Source organism: Oryzias melastigma, linkage group LG24, assembly GCF_002922805.2.
Source record: "Oryzias melastigma strain HK-1 linkage group LG24, ASM292280v2, whole genome shotgun sequence".
Taxonomy (NCBI): domain Eukaryota; kingdom Metazoa; phylum Chordata; class Actinopteri; order Beloniformes; family Adrianichthyidae; genus Oryzias; species Oryzias melastigma.
This window is the reverse complement of record NC_050535.1, coordinates 24,465,062-24,486,033: the sequence shown is the minus strand read 5'-3', so window position 1 is coordinate 24,486,033 and position 20,972 is coordinate 24,465,062. Positions and strand designations below refer to the sequence as shown.

The 20,972-nt window shown below is 41.8% G+C and overlaps 1 protein-coding gene across 5 annotated transcripts in view; it reads left to right on the top strand.

The window, feature by feature from the left end:
* The first annotated feature begins 2,433 nt into the window (after positions 1–2,433).
* LOC112157700 (serine/threonine-protein kinase D3) overlaps positions 2,434–20,972 on the top strand; it is a 44,556-nt gene continuing 26,017 nt past the window's right edge. For 2 of the 5 annotated variants that reach the window (XM_024290597.2, XM_024290601.2), the window contains exons 1-3: positions 2,434–2,647; positions 3,660–4,187; positions 16,414–16,552. In XM_024290597.2, the coding sequence (XP_024146365.1) occupies positions 3,891–4,187; positions 16,414–16,552 (436 nt within the window). In that variant the 5' untranslated portion in view covers positions 2,434–2,647; positions 3,660–3,890. The other 3 variants (XM_024290599.2, XM_024290598.2, XM_036210684.1) reach the window with 3 other exon arrangements.

Below are 20,972 nucleotides of genomic sequence, written 5' to 3'. Positions count from 1 at the left end.
AGGCAAGAAACTATGGAGAGAAATTAGACTCAGAGCTACCCACGCACAAATCCAAATTTATGCACAAATCCTAATTTACGCACAAATCAAGAATTATGCACGCACAAATCCAACTGAGTCTAATTTCTCTCCATAAGAAACAATCTGATGAGTCTTCATTCGTCCCTGAGGGGGATGTTGTCCATGTTGCACCATTACAGTGTATGTACAATAAGAGAAAAACAACACAGTATGAAAAATGTAAAAATAAACATGATGCATTGCATATTACACCACATATTTACTTAATCATTAGTCAGAAGATGAGTAGATTTACATGGTTGTTCAGCCATATCGCAGCGATGGTGTTGCTTTTGAGACTTTGGATGTAAAAGTCTGATGATACTAAAGAAGCTGCTTGGTGATGGTGCACGCACACACGCACACGTACGAAAGAAATGTTTAACTGACCTCAAACATACAGAGATGTCACAAGCCGGTTCAGAGGTCGCAGGAGTTCCCTGAGCAAAAGTTAGTTTGAATTCAGAAGAAGGATGAGGATGGGAGAAAGTTTGGTCATCAAAGATTAATCTTGACTAATGAAACAAAAGGATTTTATTTAAGACATCATAAGCATTAGTTAGATCTTTAAGTGTTTTTAATTCCATCTGCCCCCAAAATATTTGGTCTTTCAATTAATTCAGTATTTTGAAAAAAAAAAATGAATTCAGCCATTTCAACATTTTTCAGACCACTTAGAAAACCACATATATGGACGTGCTTCTGTTGTCATATTCATTTTCACACAAAACATGTATTTTCTGCTCTATTTGTTTTGTCTATTATTTAAAAATCTGTTCTTGTCTGACCCATTTCTGTAGAAAATTTTCATGAAATATATTTCCTTTCATTTCATAAAATCAGAAAGACATTCGTATTGTCCAGGCTTCGTCATGCTCGGAAAATATTGTTTTATGTAATGTTCTATTATTTCCAGTAGGTGGCGGCAAAGTAAAATTTAAGGCAATGATGAAATAACTAAAAAGTCAACAAAGATCGTATATTTTGAAGCGACGAGCAACTCATTCACATCTAAAGGGGAAATTGAAGCCAAACTTCAATTAGTTATGCAGCAGTTTTCAAGTCAAAGGACTAAAAAGCTGAAACACAATTTATGCCTTTGAATTAAAAAGTAAATTGAAATTGAATATGATGCATATTAACATTGTAGTACTATGAAATATTGAGACAAAATAATCTTTAGTGAAATGATGTAGTGGTAAATGTTTCAAGGTAACTTCCAATAGAACAGGAGGTAACCCAAAGAGTACAATAATAACATATCAAAGAAAATTCGATAAACTAATTTATGTAAAAAATAAATCACAAAGAAAAAAAATAAAAATCAAAACATCAATAATAAAGCAGAATTTAGAATTTATTTATGCAACACCTTAACTGTTGCACAACACCTAAAGGGCTTTAAAAGAAAAATAAAAATAGATAATCAACCACACATGCTCACTAAACAAAAAGAAACAAAAGAAACAGTCAAAAAAATAAATTAAAAATCCAAAACAAACCTATTATAGTGCAATAGAAATGTAACAAAGTGTAAAACTTTCTTAAAAGCGAAGCTAAATATATCAGTTTGTCCATTTTCTTACAAACCTCAACAGAAGATGAGGGCCTCGCATATGGATATGATATGAGGGCTTTGGGAGGATTATAAACCATGTCAAAGTCTATCAAAACTTTTAGAAAACTAATAAGAAAAGTTGATTCCAAAGCTGGGCCCAGTGCAGAGATTCCATAACAGGTGCGACATGCTCCTTCTTTCTGGTCCTGTTGAGAGGCGTGCAGCCGAGTTTTTGAACAAGCTGCAGGCGAGTAGTAATATTTTCATGACACCACTTTATTGCACACATTCAAGTTACAGGTGGATGGAAACATTTGTATCATGATCAGGGCCAATAAATAACCCATCTGTTCTGTCTTGACTGAGCTGTGCAGAGTTCTCTCCCATCCACGTTTCAATATCTAAAATACGACCTTAAAGGTCATCAATGTCATCAGGAGACACAGCTACACAACTGAGTGCCATCAGCATAACTATGAAAGTCCATGCCTCCTGATAAAGTCATCATGCAAACGCATATAGAACTTCAAAAATGTGGGCTCCAGGCTAGAGCCTTGATGCACACCACATGCCATTCTGTTCCTCCCAGATGATGAACTATCTATCATAAAATCTCTACCTGGGACGTATGATTCAAACCATCTAAAGACTGTGCTAATAAAGAATATTCTTTTGATTTGCGTTAAGTGAGCATGTCCTTTAATTTGGCTGAAGACTGTGCTGGAATAAATAAGGACATTCAACTCTGTCCCTTGACAGTCACATAACATATAATGTATGAACAGCACCCGTCAGGAACACGTCCCGAGCCCCGGCCCGGGAGTTTCGGTCAGAGTGAGCGGTCCTGTCTCTCCTCCCGTCATAGAGCAGCTCTGCTCCGGTCAGATCCACGGAGCTCCTCGGACTCGGAGCGGTTCGTTCGACAACTTTCTGCGAGAAAAAGTCCGAACTGAGCGGAAGGCTCGCTGTGCCGCTCCAGCTCTGTGCTGCGGTTCCGCTGGGCCGAACAGGCTGGACCTCTGCTCTGAGGTGAGTGTCTGTCCCGTCCCCGCTGGCTTTGCGCTCACATTTGAGCTCGGTTCTGACCGGATGGGAGTGGAGAGCCCACCTTACTCGTTCGGGGTTCGAACTCTGTTTAGTTTTTGTGTCAGGGCGCTGATGGTTTCCAGATGTTCCAGTTTTCTGACAGACTTACAACCCAGATTATGATCCGGAACTTTTCACGTTTGAAACTTGAGAAAAAGCTGCTGAAGTTAAATCTCCTCTGCTCCAGGCCTCACGTTGGCTGTTCAGACTTTTTGGATTTTCATTGATCAGAAATGAGCAGACTTTATGTCACACAGCAGCGTGGACAGCAACAACCCGAGATGCCTCATAGATGTGACAGTGAGGCTCATGCAGCGTGCATGTGTGCAGGCAGCTGCAGGTTCGGGGCTGTCGGTCTCTCACGCTGTCTGCTTCTGAATCCGAGGCCTCTTTAAATTATGAGCATTATTGGGGCAAGTGGGTGAATAAACCAGACCGGTCAAGGGAGCTGTATGCCAATAAACGAGCTGTTACTTTGGGTTAAACTTGAGTCATCAGATGGTTTTCCTTCAGAGGGCGGGCTCAGGAGGCTCTCCTGGCGCGCAGCTCCCATCAGCTGCAGCTGCGGCTGATCTCCGTCTAACCGTCACCGAAGGTGCAGCTTGCAGAGGCGGTTGGGTTGCAGCAGCTGCTTTGTTTTTTCTGTCAGTTTCATATTTTTAGGTAGAGTTTTGAAATGTTCTGTTTAAATGTTCCAAATAGCAGGAGTTTACTTTGTGATGCATGTCCTCGATTCCCCATGAAAGTGACCTTTTTAACACAAATTAGTTTGAAGTAATACAGCAGGTAATGATCACTGCTGGAAGGATCAGCTTCTCATCTCCATCAAGCGTCAGCGTCGTCCCCGGGTGCAGCTGAAGCCTGGCGGAGCGGGATTCTCTTGTCAGAAAAGGCTGTTTTTGCTGAGCATGTGTTCACCTTATAGATTTGGTTTACACCCTCTTTTTGTGCACAGATGCTGAGTGAAACCAAGAGGAAGTGCAGATCTGGGGCATTTCATGCTGGTTTCCCTCAGCTGCTCTCAGTCCAATCCAGACCCAGCTTGACCTGAACCTCTGAGCCGGATCTGCCCTCCCACTCACAGGAAGATCAGCCACAGCAAATGGGAATTCAGAGGAATGACGGGACACGGGACTCTTGGCTGAAAGGCTGAGGCTTCTTTGTTTGCACCTTTACCTAGCAGAGGATGTCGGCTGACAGCAGCCCCCCTCCTTCCCTGGCCTCACGGAGGTCCTTCCCATCCTTATCCCAGCCCCCAGCCCCATCCCCAACGTCGCCGTCCCCGAGTCCGCCGGCCACCATCTGCAGCCGGCTGTCTAACGGCAGTCAGACGGCCCCTAGTCCCACAAACTCCCGGGGGTCTCTACATGGCATCTCCTTCCTGCTCCAGATCGGCCTCACCAGGGAGACGGTCACCCTGGACTGCGGAGACCTGTCGCTGTCTGCTGTCCGGGAACTGGTCTGCTCTGTTGTGGATCAGAAGGTGAGGGAGAAACCTCGTTTACACTTTTAGCACCAACATTGTCCTGTGATGTTATGACGTTTCTCTTTGGGGTTTTTATTATCTGCCACAGTGTGAATGTTTGCAGATGAAGCGGTGTGTGATCTTTGTGCGTTTTCTTACTGTTGGATTTACAGAACCTCTGCAAAGTTCTAGTTTGTATCCAGCCTGATAGAGGTGACGGATAATTACTGAAGCAGGTTAGCTGCAAAACAAGTTGGACAATAGCGCATGAGGAACAGGGTTGGACTAGAGCAGAGGTGGGCAAAAGTGATATAACAATTAAGTTTCATTTATTTGTAATTATTTTAATAAAATAAACAACACTATTTAAATGAAAAGATAACCAAATATATCTCTGTGATCTTCATAGAAAGGTCAAGAAAAATAAGAAAAAATAATACTAACAAATTTCAAAAATTTCTCAGTGTTATTACTACTAGCCTGTCCTCTCCCGTCCCAAGCTAAGAGGACCCTCTTGTTTATCTCGTTTCTCCTTTTCTTTTTTTCTAAATTGGGCGCCAGATGCTTTTGATCTTTTCTGTCTTTCTTTCTGGTATTTTAACAATAAACTTCCTCACCAAGAGCATCGCATAAACCAATTTTCACCTAGGTGATCACATCATTTCGTGTTCTCCATTTTACACAAACATTAATTCATAAAATGCATGAATTTTATACAAGACCCACAACTGATTTCATCCACCCCTCCCCTTTTTCTTCACACACCGTTTGGTCCTTCCCAGCCGACAGGAGTGTGTGCAGCTGCAGGGGGCGCTAATTCAGTGGTTTCATAGAAAACCACAGTGGTGCAGTTTTCTTTTTCTTCTCCTCCATGAAGCGCTGAGCTGGCGCTCTCTTTGAATTGCTGGGCCGGGCGGCCGCCCAAACAACCTGAACCTAAACCCGCTACTCTCTGTCAGACGCTTTGAGACTTTGGAGGCTGCAGCTCCTTATTCATCTCACAGTTTGTGCTAAACTTCAGAAATACAGCAGCTGCACTGCAGTGTTCTGCAGCTCTCAGCCTGTGATAATGGACAAAAGTCAAATTCTTTTGACTTGTGCTGAAGCTGGACAGGTATTATTTATTTATTTTACCAGTGCATTTGCGCTCTAAACATAACCTGTGACTAAATCCAGGAAGTTGGATTAAAGATGTTTTGAGGCAGTAAAACACACCTTTGCCACTTTTCTCAGACAGACACAAACATTTTCTCACATTTCTCTCTTGCTTAAACTCATGAAGTTCAAACCTTCATAAAAAAATAAGTTGTAGAATGAAACAAAGATCTGATCGCGAGCAAAGATTTACGCAGACCAACAGAGCTGGACTTATGGCGACATGGCAGGTAGGAGATGATTGACAAGGTCTCCAGCCAATCGGGACACAGAACAGAGTGTGCTTTTTGAAAAAAAAAACAGCAGTATAAATTCTCTGAAAGCATCAGCGAGACTGCGATGCACAAATAAACCTCTGTATTCTGTTCTGTTTAACAGAGATTTTTGGGGTTCAGGTTGAGGCACAGGCTGCAGAAAGGACAATAACAAGTCTCATTTTATGTGGTTCTCAACATGTGTGGCCTGACTGAGGAAAAGAAAATCATGCCTCTGAGATTGTTCTGCAGGCTGGACCAAACGTGGGGGTCCGACAATTATTGATCATTATAAAATCCACCATTAAAAATTCCAAATGTTTCATTTGTCATCTCTTGTCTCCATCATCTCTGCGCTGGATTTCTCTCTTCTCTCTCTTTTTGCCCAGGTTTTACAACGGTGTTAAGGGTCCAAAACATCTTTGTTAGACCAAATGACTTAAGATTGAGGACATCCGATACAAAAACGTGTTCTTCGGTTTTTTAACCTGAAGTTTATTGATCATTTTTAACACACCTTTCCTTAACTATCTTCTTCTGTTGCTTTGTGCTTATTTTATTTTTGGCTACATTTCTACATTTATAGTGGAGTTTTGAGTTTCTTTCATTTTTGAAATCTACTTTTTAATTGTTGTTAAATATGTTAGAATTTAAAACATTAAGAAATTGATTAAACGGTTTGCATGAATTATTGTAAATAAGCTGATTTGATTGACGTTCGTACACGCGCTGGTTTATAATTGTTAGCTTTTGTGTTGCTTTGAGTGTTGTTTGTAATTTAGTGGTTGTACTTCTGTTTGTGTCCTCTTGTCTGATTGTAAAAATACTGTTTTTGACCTTAAACTGTTGGAGGTGTTTGAGAATTCCGGCGAGGGCAAACGGTTGGGCGTTTTACGAAAGAGTTCTCTGTTTTTGGTACAGTGGAGTTCTTGAGTTTATTTGGGATATTATGGGGTGGTGGAAGAAATATTTTGTTGACCTTCTTTTTTTGAGAAGGGGTGGGTCTGTCCATGAAAAAGCTCGTCGGTGGCGAGGCCTCGGGGGGGCCGATGCCTCTGCTGCTGTGGCGGTTGGAGACATGACTACTGGTGGACTGGAGTGTGGTCGCACTATAAGGTGCTGTTTTGTTTTGTACACATGTTGTTAGACTCGTGTTTTTGTTTTGGTTGTAAGCGTGTTTGGTTTTTTGGATGATTATTTATAAACATTGGACCTTCTTTGTTTCACACAATTCTTCCACAAGCTTATCTTGCAGCATCTGCAGGTCTTCTGGTTGTGCTGCCCCCCCTGTGTTTGCTGCACACACTCTTGTGTGATAGTTGCTGTCATTCCCCCTCTGCTCCAGCTCTGGTCTTTCGGGGGGATTGATTAGCTGCCTGATTGGCTCCCGATATTAGGTGGTGTGTTTACAGCAGCAGTGTTGCGTTGGTGTCATCTCCTGTAGTCCTCACATCCTCCGCAGAGGAAAAGCTTCTCAGAGAATGGGACTTCCTGGTTGCTGTTGCTGTGTCAGCGGTCTCTGCTTCCTGTTTCACAGCTGTGGTGCGTTTGAAGAAGCGGTGGGGGGGTCACTTTGTTCCTGAGTACTGCTCTGCTTCCATCATGTTTATGAGTCTGTGATGCTCTAAACAGGGACAATTCTCTTTAGTTCTCGATATTTTATGCAATATAATCATTTTGATGAGAACTTTGTTTTCAGACCGGACAGGGGAAGATCGGGGTAGAAGAGGTGGCTGGCATGGATGCTGGAAATCAAAATGGGGTGAAGTTGTTGAAGGACAGTTGAACACGAGAGGGAAGAGTTACAGCCAGACAGGCAACAAGTGGCTCCATGCAGGTTATGTTTTGCTGTCACCAACGAAGACTTGTTCTTTTATCAAAAATGAATTCAAACAGTTCTCTGATGGCAGAACAAAATATTAATTTCATTCACTGCAAAGTACAGCACGAGAGGAACATTGTGGTTACAAGGAAGTTCTCACACAGACAGATGCACATACACACAAAGAACTGAACTGTGTGATTATCTTCTTTTTGTTCTGTGCTTTTTAGATTTTTAGAGCTGCTCTCTGTGTTCAAGTCTTCATTTATCTGCCAAAAATTGGATGTAGGTTTTAAGTCTGTACCTGCAGTTGTGTTGGAAAATGTAGTGTTTTCTTCTAAAAACAGAAGAAAAGACAGGCCATTAGCCGGTGCAAAAATTTAAAAATGTCCTTTTACTTCTCTAGCACTGTGTTTTTCAACCAGGGGGCTGTGAGAGAGAGACAGGTGTGTGATGGGAATGATTTTAGTTCTCCTAATTGCTCAAGAAAACTTTTACATTTTCTAGGTTATCAGCTCTGTGTTCATCCAAATCTGACCAGGTTTCCCAATAAGTAGTTAGGAATATGAAAGATCATAAAATACTTTTTTTTTTTTTTAAATCCTGTTCAAGACACTTTGATAAGACTATATTGTTTTATTATCTTTTTCCCAAAATTTTGGTTAACGGTGTCTCTTGTGGTTTTTATCAAGGAAAATGTTTATTTTTCTTGAAAAAGTTTAGAAAACACCCATCTAGTAGAACCAGACTCACTAAGAGAAATCCTCTACTCGACCCAATCTAGTCTGAGGACAGGAGACGATTACTAAAACACTAGAACATCTGCTGTACGATGAACAGACAGGTTAGCAACAGCAGCAATATTGGATGAATGTTCTCATTTATCCAAGTGATGTCTTGAAGTTGGTATCTGGACTCAGGCCCGATTGAAACTCCCCCCTTCTCCCTCCCCCTTAGCCCTCCCCTTCGTTCATCCCTCCATGCTTGCTCCAAACAGAGGGTGATGAAAAAATAGTGTCTAATATTTCGGATGGGACTTCCGTTCAATGACGTCATCAATATCACCGGTCTACTAGCGTTATCGCAAAGCTTCCAGGCCTCATATATAAATAACAACAGCGGTTTTATAACTTTAAAAAGGTCACGCTACAGCATAAAGGCATTACTTACATTTAAATGTTAACTTCTGTGGTTCAGAGAACATCAAAGTGAAGGAAAGAGCTTCTTAGCACGACGCGGTTTACTCTCACAATGATGGACTTTGGATCTCTCTGTTTGGAGGGAAACTTAAAAACGAATAATCCAGACACGACTTTGACTTCGACTGCCACTTCAAACTAAGGGGAGGGAGAAGGGGAGAATTTGGATCGGGCCTTAGCCTTCTTTCTTTGAAATGTTTCTCCACTCATCTAAGAGGCTTCATCAGTACTGATGTCAGGTGTTGAAAATTGGTGTGAAGCTGCTTCTGCCCCCTGGACGCCGCCTTGGGGAGGTGTTTGTTAGAGACCTGATGGAAGGCCCAGGACACGCTGGAGACACCGCCTCTCACTTCCACCTGACATTAGAAACCCTGCCTGCTGTCTCCGTCTAAAACTTCACTCCAAACCCATCTTTTAGAGACCCCCTGGTCAGAGTCATCTATTTGGAACACTCTTGGACATTACAGTCACCAGTTGATCACATTGTGCTTCTTCAGCACATAGTAGGAGTTTATGGTCCTTCGCTGAGATGCTTTAGATTCTGACAGTCAATGCTGAGTGTGTAGAACAATCAAAGAGCCAACTCATTTTTATCCACTTTCTCCCACTGGGCTTCTCCACTGGAGAGTTTCAATTCTATTCCGATGAGGGACTGGACCCGACCTTCCCCATATTTCTAGCAGTTGTTACTACTTTTTTGAGGGGGCTTTAGGTTGAGAACTTTATCCAACATAGCTGTACAAAACCAAAGCCTCTTTCATTGCTACCCTAGATCAGCATTGTCCCTCTTCAACCAACCAGCACTTTGGGTCTGAATGGGCAATTTAAGTGCTTTATAAATAAAGCTTATTATTATTATTATTATTAAGTGTATTTCTTTTCCTTTAACTTCACTCTTTCTTCTTCTGCTACCAGTCTGTGGGTCATGTTTGTCCTAACCTTTCTCCCCCTCTGTGATGGTGAATGCTTGGTTTGTGTACCACCCTTTCTTGTCAGGGGTTTCCATCAGAAGTTGCAAAATAATTACAATTGGATTTCATTAGGATCTTGTTAAAGTGGAAAACGGTCCTCTAGACCTTTTACCAGCTTCCATCTCCATTATCCCTTGTGCTACCGTATGGGGTCCAGATGACCGTCCCATAACAAAAGTGGACAAATGTGGACAGCATTTTATGTCTGCCATGGACACCAGTGAAAATAAAAAAGAAAGAAAATCCTTGGAAAAAAAAGTTCAGCGCACTGTCTTGTGGGGTCCAAATGACCCCACTTTTAATGTAAACAGGCCTAGGATAGCACAATGGTTACAACAAACTGTTTTTCAATAAATCCTCCAGATGTATTTGTCATTATAGATAATTTTATACTAGATGTGACTGTCAGCTAATATTGATTTCATCCCTAATGGATTTGCAATAAAGTGTTTGTTTTTATTGTGATTTGATGCAATGCTTTAATGTAATTCACAGGTCTCTTCTTACGAAACATGCCTTAGAGCCATAACTGTGTCTGCTTGATGCTCCTTAATTCTCGTTGACCTCTTCAAATCACAGATGCAAATCAGACATCAGGCCTAGTTTGGCTCTTCATTTCACAAAATTCTGTTCCTGTTTGTTTCTGTGTTATCAGTTACAACAAAAGTCTGACACAAATCCCTAACAGCGTTTCTGAAATATGTGAATGAAGCATTAATAAAGCAGGCATGGTTGGAGCATATTGAGGCCTTTAGTTGCTTCAGCTTGTATTATGAAACAAGGAATGTTTTTGACTTTCAATGTTATTAACAAAATTGCTACAAAAGCAGGATTATTTATTTCCATGAACTCCCTGCCATTATAATAAAGCGATGAGTGCTTTTCTGTTTCGAGGTGACAAATGTGTAGACCCAGCTCAGGAATAACATGACTGCAGAGGAGTCCAAGCTGAGGGTCTCGAGCAGGACTCTGGAGGTCTGAAGGAGCAGTTCTACCGGCAAACGGATCTGCTTCCTGTCAGAGGAAAGTGTGTGTGGGACTCTTGTATATGTATGTGCGTGCACGTGCATGGCTGTGTGTGTGTGTTTATGTGTGGGGGTTAAGCTTGTTTAATGGGAGATTAACCATAAAGAAGGGATCAGGGTGCATGCACACACAGGGATGTCCATTAACAGCACTCCGAGTGTGTTTCTGTTCTCGTCTCTCTTCAGAGATAAATCCAACGATGAGCAGCTCTTTCATGATTGGACAAAGTGGAAATATGAAATGTATTGAGGATAATTTGACTGAAGTGTTTTCAGCTTCAGAAACCCAGCCAGTCACTGGAGAGGCTTTTTTCTCTGTTCCTGCTTAGTTCCAGTTTCATAACTCTGGGGGACCAGACACAAGCAGATTATCAAAGTTACCAACGCCTGTTTATGTCAGAACAACATTGGTAAAGGACAGTGCATTTTTCACCTCTGTATCTAAATCATGTCAGTAAATTTGTGAGTCAGTTTACCTGCTCCTGGTACTATTAAGAATCAGTAAATCTCTTGGAGCGTTTTCCACCTTAGGTTCCCATATAGTAATCTCATAATTTTGCTGAGTTGGTGTTTAGCCGGCTCTGATTGTCGGCCAGTGAAAGCTGACGTACAGATATAAGGATCTTCAGCTATTTGTACCTAAAGGGTTTTTTTTTTAAATGTGATTGTTAAAAAATTGAGTGAGTCTTAAAGGGGCCCTATCATGATTTTCTTAAGCCTATCAGAGTGAACTATATCAGCACTCAACAAAAATATAAACCTGACACTTTTATGGTATGGGCAGGCATCTGTCATGGACGAAGATTACTGGTGCATTTTATTGATGGCATTTTGAATGCACAGAGATACCGTGATGAGATCCTGAGGCCCATTGTTGTGCCATACATCCATGAACATCACCTCATGTTTCAGCAGGATAGTGCACGGCCCCATGTTGCAAGGATCTGTACACAATTCTTGGAAGCAGAAAACGTCCCAGTTCTTGCATGGCCAGCATACTCACCGGACATGTCACCCATTGAGCATGTTTGGGATGTACTTGACCGGCGTATACGACAGCGTGTACTAGTTCCTACTAATATCCAGGAACTTCACACAGCCATTGAAGAGGAGTGGACCAACATTCCACAGGCCACAATTGACAGTTTGATGAACTCTATGTGAAGAAGATGTGTTGCACTGCATGAGGCAAATGGTGGTCACACCAGATACTGACTGGTTCTGGGTCCCCAGACCTCCAATAAAGCAAAAAAAAAAACCTGCACATTTCAGGGTGGCCTTTTATGGTGGGCAGTCTAAGGCACACCTGTGCAATAATCATGATCAGATCAGCATCTTGACGTGGCACACCTGTGAGATGGATTATCTCAGCAAAGCAGAAGTGCTCACTATCACACATTTAGACAGATTTGTGAACAATGTTTGAGAGAAATGGTCATATTGTGAATCTGGAATGAATTTGAGATCTTTAAGTCCATCTCATGAAAAATGGGAGCAAAAGTGTTGGGTTTATATTTTTGTTGAGTGTATATATAAGATCATACTGTATATTACCTTTGGACCACTGAAAAATTGAATTATTTATGAAAAATTAGTTATATTTTGTGAGTTTTTCCCTACTCGGAAGTAAAACGGCTCTATTCCTGAAGCTCCGACTGCTGCTGTCCGCTTCATGACGTCATCCTAGAGTCTGTGGCTGTATGTCTGTATGTCTCCCACGAAAATAATCCAAACTTCTTCAAAGATGGATACATATATGATACATCTGCCTCTAGTTGGCCCGGCCATCACTACACTGCTCCACAACACAAACACAGCTCCTTTATGGGAATGTGGGACCGGAGATTGGGAGTGAGGTGGTGGTGGGGGGGTCTTAAAAATTAACCAACACCTATTTGAGCTGGAATTTATTGAAGACAGGACACATCTGGAAGATATACGGTATTCTGCATCTAAAATGAACGTTTTCTTTGCAGATCATCACTGGATAAGGGGATAAATTGAAGGTTGTATTAGTCTGGGGGCGGAGTTGTCAGAGCAGACTCTTTCGGGGGGGGGAGCTGTTCGCATCAGTCTTACGTCAGCACGTTTCCAACCACTCGTTTTCGTGGGTATGGGAGGGGCTACTGTGGACAGTGCAGGTTTTTAGAGGATTACTCTTAAATGCATGAACTTATCAAAATACCACTTTGGGGTTCTTTATAGTGAGGAATGAACAGTAAAATGCATTTAAAGCCTCAAAAAGTAGAATTTTCATGGTAGGGCCCCTTTAAGTGTAATAAATGAATCTTTTTTGTGAACCGAACTGCCTGCTGTTTTTAATACTGAGCATCATTTTTGTACTTTTAAAATTGTTGCTTATATCTTCTTTTTACTGTGAAGCACTTTGAGACTCATGTCTGGGAAAGATGCTTCATAAATAAACTTTACTTACTGACTTGATTCATAGTAAATCTCTTAATGGAATATTGATTATGTTTTGTTGTTGTTTTAGCCAGATGTCTTCAGAAAATAAGATTCAAACATGAGATTTTGGCCAACAGGTTTTTGGAACTATTGGCATTTTGGCAATTGTTTTAAATCTAGAGTTATTAGGGGCATAACGATTAATCTGCAGGTTAGGGACATTCAACACCTGAAATGAAAATGTACACACTTTTTCTCAGTTAGTTATGGCCAGTGTCTGAGCGGGGTTTTATAAGGGATACCATGTGTTTATGAAGCATGTCGTGAAAACATTTTGTGATTGTGTGTGTGCGCATGTTTTTTCTGCTTTGTGTTACTTGCACTGACGTCGTGCAGGAAGCTGCTCAATCTCACTTTCTGCAAGCTGCAGCTCATCTTCAGAATGCACCACATGAACTTCACCTGAACCAGAAAAGCCTGCACTGTGCCCAGAAAAGTAGGCTGTGTGGTTAGAGTTCAGCTGTGTTCGTGCTCAGATGACTGCATGCTAGGACTTTGTCAGAGTGAGAGTAAAGCTTTGTGTCAAGCATGACATTTGCAGAGGAGCAACTGTCAGGAATGTTGATGTTTTCATGCTGACAAACTGTAGTTTCTAAGTTACAATGTAAAACAAACTTAGAACTGAACTGGACTTCAGCCTGAGCTCATGAACTGATAGGGATAATAAGCCCCACACCATCATACTCCCCTCACCGTGTCTGAGAGGCAATCTGATTAGGAGTCTGTACTTTCTCGTTCAGATTCAGACAGGGTTGCTCTGGTTTTGACAGTGTGTTGCTGCTGATCCCACAGATCTTTCACTTCATTTTAAGTGCCTTGCAGAGCTGAGCACCGAGAATTTTGTTGTTGTTTGCTAGATGAAAACCATCTAGGTGGTGGAGTCGCCACCGCTTCACGTGGGAGCTTCCTCAGAAAATGGAATCACTTTCTAGAGCAAAAGAAGAAATTTGTGCAGAGCTTTCCTGCAACCTAGTGAAATCATGAAATCACTCCGTGAGCCTTCAGCTGGCAGTGCTTTCTCAGAAAGACTTTCATCACATTTGTGCAGTGATGTAACTCTTCATGTGATCATTTTATCAGAGATATGAGGCAAACTTGAGCTTTGGGAATAGAGCAGGAAAAAAAAAGTGTTGAAAGTTCTGCACCTTCAGCGCAGGTTCAGGTTGTTTCTTCCCTCAACAATGAATCTGCATCATTTGACTGTCTTAAACTCCTGGAATTCATAGCAGTGCACTGTTGCACTCATTTTAAAAAATATTTTCCTCTGCAAACACTGTTTCTTTAGCGTATATCGGATTTTTGTTCTTTTCACATATGTTATGTAAATTAGGATTATGTTCTCTTGCTCTTCTGCCCTTTTAAATGCTGCTGATCCCACAGAGTTTTCCCTGGAGGGATAAAAAAAAGTTGAATCGCTTGCAGACGACAGGCTAAAAACATCTGACCTGGAGATGTGTTTAGAGCACTGCTCACATAACAAGTTTTTACTGCTGAAAAGGTTGATGTATTCTGTCATATCTCAGCGCTCATGTCTAAAGGTGTTCATGCAGAACAGTTTTTGAGCCTGTTGAAGGCCCAGTTTAAGAGGTTTTACACCAAATCTGACTTCCTGTTCCAGTAAAGCATATGCTAACGTTTGATTCGTCTACACTTGTGTTTGGCTCCTGTGTTCTCTTGTTTCGTTACAAAGCAGTTTGGATTCTAAAGACGTAACTTTGGCTGTTTTTAAAAGTCATTTTATAAAAGGGCTGTGGTGTACAGTAGAGTAAATGCAAATTGATCCAATTTAGATGTTCAAAGTCTCACTCCGATCATCTTTTGATCTATAGTAAAAATGTTCTCAGTGGTCTTTTCAATTCAGTTGTATTTATATAGCCCAATATCACAAAAGCAATCGTCTCATTGGGCTTCACGCCGGTAATTTTACAGAAGCAGAAGGTCGGTCATAAAATATAAACAATAGCTAATTGCTAAACTAAATGGACTAAATAAAACTGTCCCTGTCCTTAGACCCTCCCGGTAAGGTAAAATTCCTAAAAAACCTGATTCAGGAAAAAAAGAAGAAACCTTAAGGATGTCCACATGAGGGAGAGATCCTCTCCCGGGACGGACAGGAGATACCAGAACTGTTAAAGAGGAATGAGCTTATCTAACTCTACAACTATATGTTTAAATAGTCTAGCAGATGAGCTTCATCCAGAAGGGCTGGGGGAGAGCTGGGGATGCGAGCTGTGCCAGAGGCGAGGTCCACAACAAGAACAGACGAGCCACCAGGAGTCCCTCCCACCCTGAAATGCGAAATGAGCCAGTGACGAGGTCCACTGCCAGGAACAGGAGCACCGACGAGCCTCCTTTTGATTATCATTTTGATGTTTTAGTCTAAATGAAAAAAAACTGTCATTTTCTCAGACATAGTTTCTTCAGAGCAGCAGGAATTCATTTGAAATTCACCTCTGAGTTGTAGGCGAGACTGTTGATGTGGAGAACGCCTACACTTATTTCCCATCATCCCTTTCTCACTAGCCTACAGCCCCACACACCCTCAACTAAACATTGGTGGTACAACAAAAACAACGAGCACTATCAGAGTTATCCAGCCGTACAGTTCTGATCCAGATTCCAGCTCAGACGAGGAAAACACAAACGTTCTTGGATCTGTTTGTCTGTAAGTGGATGATCATAGTGGATCAGAGCAGAAGCTTATGTCCTGCTGATTGTAGTTTGTACGTAACAAATACAAACTTTTTCAAATTCTGTATCTTTCAACACAATTTGAATAATGAAATACTCAGAAATACAGTTTTAAAATGAATTTTCTTTATGTGTCCTCCTCCATGAGAAAATGCCATAAGAGCATGTTAAAACTCCATTTTCATTGGAGTGGGTCTATACAGCGTTTTTCTGTGCGTCTTCAGAAGTCTCCTCTCTGCTGTGAAACTTTAACCTGGTTTATCACGACTCTCCTGACATGTTTGAGGTAGATAAACTGGATTTGAGACCAAGCGACTGTCTCAGCAGCTTCAAACTTTGTAATTACACCACATTATTATGTAATGAAAATGAAATGAAATCAACAGACTGAAACAGGACCCGAAGAACCAAAGAGTTGACTCTCAATGTGACAAAATTAACAAGAAGTCAAACTAAAACATAATAGAAGAGCCTAAAAAGTTGTGTCAAATGTCAAGAGAGAAACTGAAAGCATGAAACTGTGGGATGACAGGAGTTAAAGTTACCAGAGCAGCTGAGATGATAGAATCGGAAGCATGTTGTGATGGTGGGTTATTCTTTCTACTGCCACTGTTCCTCTGTTGCTGCTGTCACTCATGCTTTTCATCGTATCTCTCCTCAGTTCCCTGAATGTGGATTTTTTGGGATGTATGACAAGATCATGCTGTTCCGCCATGACCTGGGCTCAGACAACATCCTGCAGCGCCTGACGTCAGTGGAGGAGATCCAGGAGGGGGATCTGATCGAGGCGGTGCTCTCTGGTGAGGCTTCTGTTAAGGGCTAGACTAAAGCTGGTGCATCTGCAGACTTCAGCTCCTCAGGTTTTTTCAAACTTGCTGTAAACCCCTTTTTATGGCAGCACATATAGTGTTCATCATCGGTGTTGTTTCTGTGAACATGTTTGTAGCAGCTTCATTCAGTTTTCTGTTGCTCTATGTGCTTGCTGTCCCTGTCATTCATCTCACCTCTGACGGCGAGCAGTGAGGTCTCTGTGGGGATCAGACCCCCAGCATCTTAACCACAGAGCTGTATTTATGGACTTTCACTTCCCGCCTCACACCAACAGCTGTAGAACCTGAGTTAAAATAGCACCAGCTGAAATATGTCATAATCCAGACAGATTATAGTCAAATGAAAGATCATGAGATGACAGCTACTTCAGTATGTTTGTTTTTTTATTTCAGTTAGCCTCAGTTGTTGTGATTTCACTTCCCAGTCAGCGCTTTGTACGAGTGATGACCTCACTGTGATGTGAAACGTTTCAACGTTTCTTTCCTAGGTCGGTTATACACATGGGCAGGCTAAGGGGAACAATCAGAGATCAACCGTTCAACTCTGCTGCACTCCATTTACAGTTCATCCGGAAAGTATCCACAGCGCTTTACTTCTGTCACGTCCTTATTTCAAAAGGGATTAAATCAGATTTCTTTCTGAAAAATTATTTTAAAAAAGAACATAATGACAATATGAAAAAGTTCTCTTGAAATTGTTGCAAATGTATTAAAAATCAAAACCTGAAAAATGGTCTGGACATAAGTATTCACAGCCTTTGCTGTGAAGCTCCAGAGTGAGCTGTTTCTTCTGTTTCTCTGATGAGCCTTGAGATGTTTCAGCTGCTCCAGTGAAGCCAACCTGTGGTAAATCCAGTGGATTGGATATGATTTGGAAAGGTCCGACCTTGTCTACATGAGATGCAAGGTTGAAAACAAAGGACCATGAGAAACACATTCTGTGGTCTGACCAGGGCAACATAGAACTTTTGGAGTGAATGGCAGGAGTTATGCTGGAGAAAACCAGGACAATACCATCCCTACAGTGAAGCACGGTGGTGGCAGGATCATGCTGTGGGAATGGAAGACTGGTCAGGACAGAGGGAAAGCTGACTAAGACATCCTGGATGAAAACCTGCTCCAGAGCGTTCTTGACCTCAGACTGGGGCGACGGTTCATCTTTCAGCAGGACGATGATCCAAATCTCACCGCCAAGATATGGAGGGAGTGGCTTCAGAACAACTCTGTTGTTCTATGTGGTGGAGAGGCCCAGCCAGAGCCAAGACCTGAATCCGGTTGAACATCTATGGAGAGATCTGAAAACGGCTGTGCACAGACGCTTCCCATCTCACCTGATGGAGTGTGAGCACTACTGCAAAGAGGAACGGGCGAAACGGTCCAAAGAAAGCTGTGCCAAGCTGGTGGCGTCATATTCAGAACCACTTGAGGCTGTACTTGCTGTCAAAGGTTCAGCAGCTAAGTACTGAGCAAAGACTGTGAGTACATATCATTTTATTGGTTTTTTATTTTTAATAAATTTGAAACAATTTCAGAGAACTTTATTGACATTCATTTTTTTAAAGAATTTTTTAGGAAGAAAACTGATTTAATCCATTCTGAAATGAGGCTGTGACATGATAAAAGGTGGAAGCAGTGAGGCTCTGTGAATACTTCCTACATGCATTGTAAGACTGCATGTTTGCTCATCTTTGTGAAGACTTTAGCAACCTATGAAGCACAGGCAGCAGTGCTCCACCATCATTGTGTTTGGCGTGGACCACCGCTGGTGAAGAAAGAAATAGATTGATGATCTTCTCAATCCCATCAGAACACTTTTCCTGTGGACTTGGGGGCTGAGATGGTTGAAAACTGCAGTGGGGGTTCCTGGAGGGATGGGGTTTTACAAGCTGTGGATGTTGTAGGACAGTCTTGGCAGACACGTCTTCAACATCACACGCACCGTGAGGGTTGGACTTCTGGATCAGCAAACGGATCTGTTGGTTCCCCCTGTAGAAAAGCAGGATGTGTTCCAGGTACTGGAGACTGATGCTCCTCACCTCCCCAGTATGTTCTGGATGTCCCTGTGGAGAGACTCCGGTCTGTGGTGGAACCTCAGGTTCTGGATGAACACTGTGGTTCTGTTGCTGAATACTAGACCAGATGGTTGCTCCCATTACAATCCTCCTGGAGTTAACATGAGGTCAGCATATGTTTTGTGTTGATGACATTCAAGTGTGTCCTTCGAGGAGGAGGGGGTTTAAACCTGGTGTTGGGGGTCTGGACCATCAGGAGTTTGGTTCTCACAGCCACAGACGTTTTTTATGCACAGAATTTATCAGTACAGACAAACCAGGCAAAGGTTTGGTGTTTAGGAATCTCAGATAACATCATTCACCTCCTCCACGTCTGAAGCCGTGTTACTCAGGTCTCCAGGTTAGGGATGAGTATCTCACCGAGGAGGAGTTCAAGTGAGGAAATGCAGACTTGGTTCCAGTCTGTGGTGTAGGGAGGTGACTAATTCAGATAACAGGAAGATCTCATGGCTGCTTCTTTGATGGAGCTCTATAACAAATGTTTGACATGTTTTTAGCATTTTAACTGAACTTATATTTGAAGAAACTAAAATACGTGAATCCTGCTCCACAGTCAGTGGTCTGTCTGTCATCATTGTGAAATTTACTCTGAATCAGTTTCAATTACATGCTCCTCAAGAATCCATGAATTAAGTTGTGGGGTTCCTCAAGGGTCAATTTTAGGTCCCATACGTTTTAACTTGTACATGTTGCCTCTTGGGGATGTCATCATGACCTTGAACCTATAAACACTCTTTTAACCCTTCCGCTCTCCTTGGCTTGTTTACGTTAAAAGTGGGGTCATCTGGACCCCACAAGACAGTGCGCTGAACTTTTTTTTATCTTTGATTTTTGAGTTTCACTAATGTCCATGGCAGACATAAAATCCTGTCCACCTTTGTCCACATTTGTCATGGAAGGAATCACACATCAATATGTGGGTGGAGTCATCTGGACCCCAGAGAGAGCAGAAGGGTTAAATTGTATTTTAGCCATAAATTCATAGATGGCAGAGAACTTCCTTCAGCTCAACCAGGACTAAACAGAAGTTTTAATCATCGGTCCTGAAGACAAGAGAGAGAGAATTTTACCTCCTCCTCAGAATTTTAAACCTTCTCATTCTGTGAGAAACCTGGGCGTTCTTTTATACTCTGAGCTGAATTTTATTCCTCATATCAAAAAACGTCGTTAAGACAGGATTTTATCATCTAAAAAATATTGCCAGAGTCCGCCCATTCCTCTCTCTTCCAGCACAGAGGTGCTGATGCATGCTTTTATTTTTAGTCGTTTAGATTACTGTAATTCCCTGCTCTCTGGTTTACCTCAAAAATCTCTCTCAAACTTACAATTATTACAGAACTCTGTGGCACGAGTTCTGACGAGGACCAGGGGGCGGGAGCACATTACACCAGTTTTAAAATCGCTGCATTGGCTCCCTGTGCGTTTCAGGATTGATTTTAAGATTCTTTTAATGGTTTATAAATGTTTTTATGGTCTTGGGCCTTCTTATTTGAGTGATCTTCTTTTAAAGTACGAACCCTCGAGGACCCTGAGGTCCTCCGGCACTGGCCTGCTAGTGGTTCCTAAGGTGAGGACCAAAACACATGGTGAGGCTTTGTTCTACCATTACGGTGCTCGCCTCTGGAACAGCCTGATGGAGAGTCTCAGGGTCGTAGAGACCATAGAGGTTTTTAAGAAGAGGATCAAGACTCACCTTTTTAATTCTGGTTTTAGTTGACCTTATCTTCCTATTTATTCTATCACTTTTAATACATGTTATTATTTTTTATATATTATGTTATTTATTTTATTTTTCTTGTAAATTTATTTATATTTTCAACAATATTTTATGTCTCTTATTTAAACATTTTACTATGATTTTACCCCCAGTGTTTCCTGTGGGATCTATCATATCAGGGCTTGTCTGCTTGGTCTGGGGTCGTTGCTGTGGTTCTCGCCCTGCTGGGGCGGCTGGAGTCCTGCACTGCAGCCTCACAGCTGTGGAGTGGACTCCGTTGCTGTCCCGGTCTGGGTGGGCGCCATGGCGATGTTCCTTTGACTGAGCTGGTCCCTGGTATGATAGAATCCTCAATACTGTTTCCTCACAGCAGAGCCAAGCCTTAAGTTTATTTTACATTTCTCATTTAGAAGTCATTTTTATAAAAAAAAAAAAATCATTGTGTGTGGGATCATGGGTTGTATGTGGTGTATGGGGTTTGGCTTTTATTGTATATGTTTTTGTTTTTAATGCGAAGTGCTTTGAGCTGCGCGAAGTATGAGAAGCGCTTTTTTATGAATAAAATGTTATTTGAATTTGATTTAGAAGAACCATCTCCAAC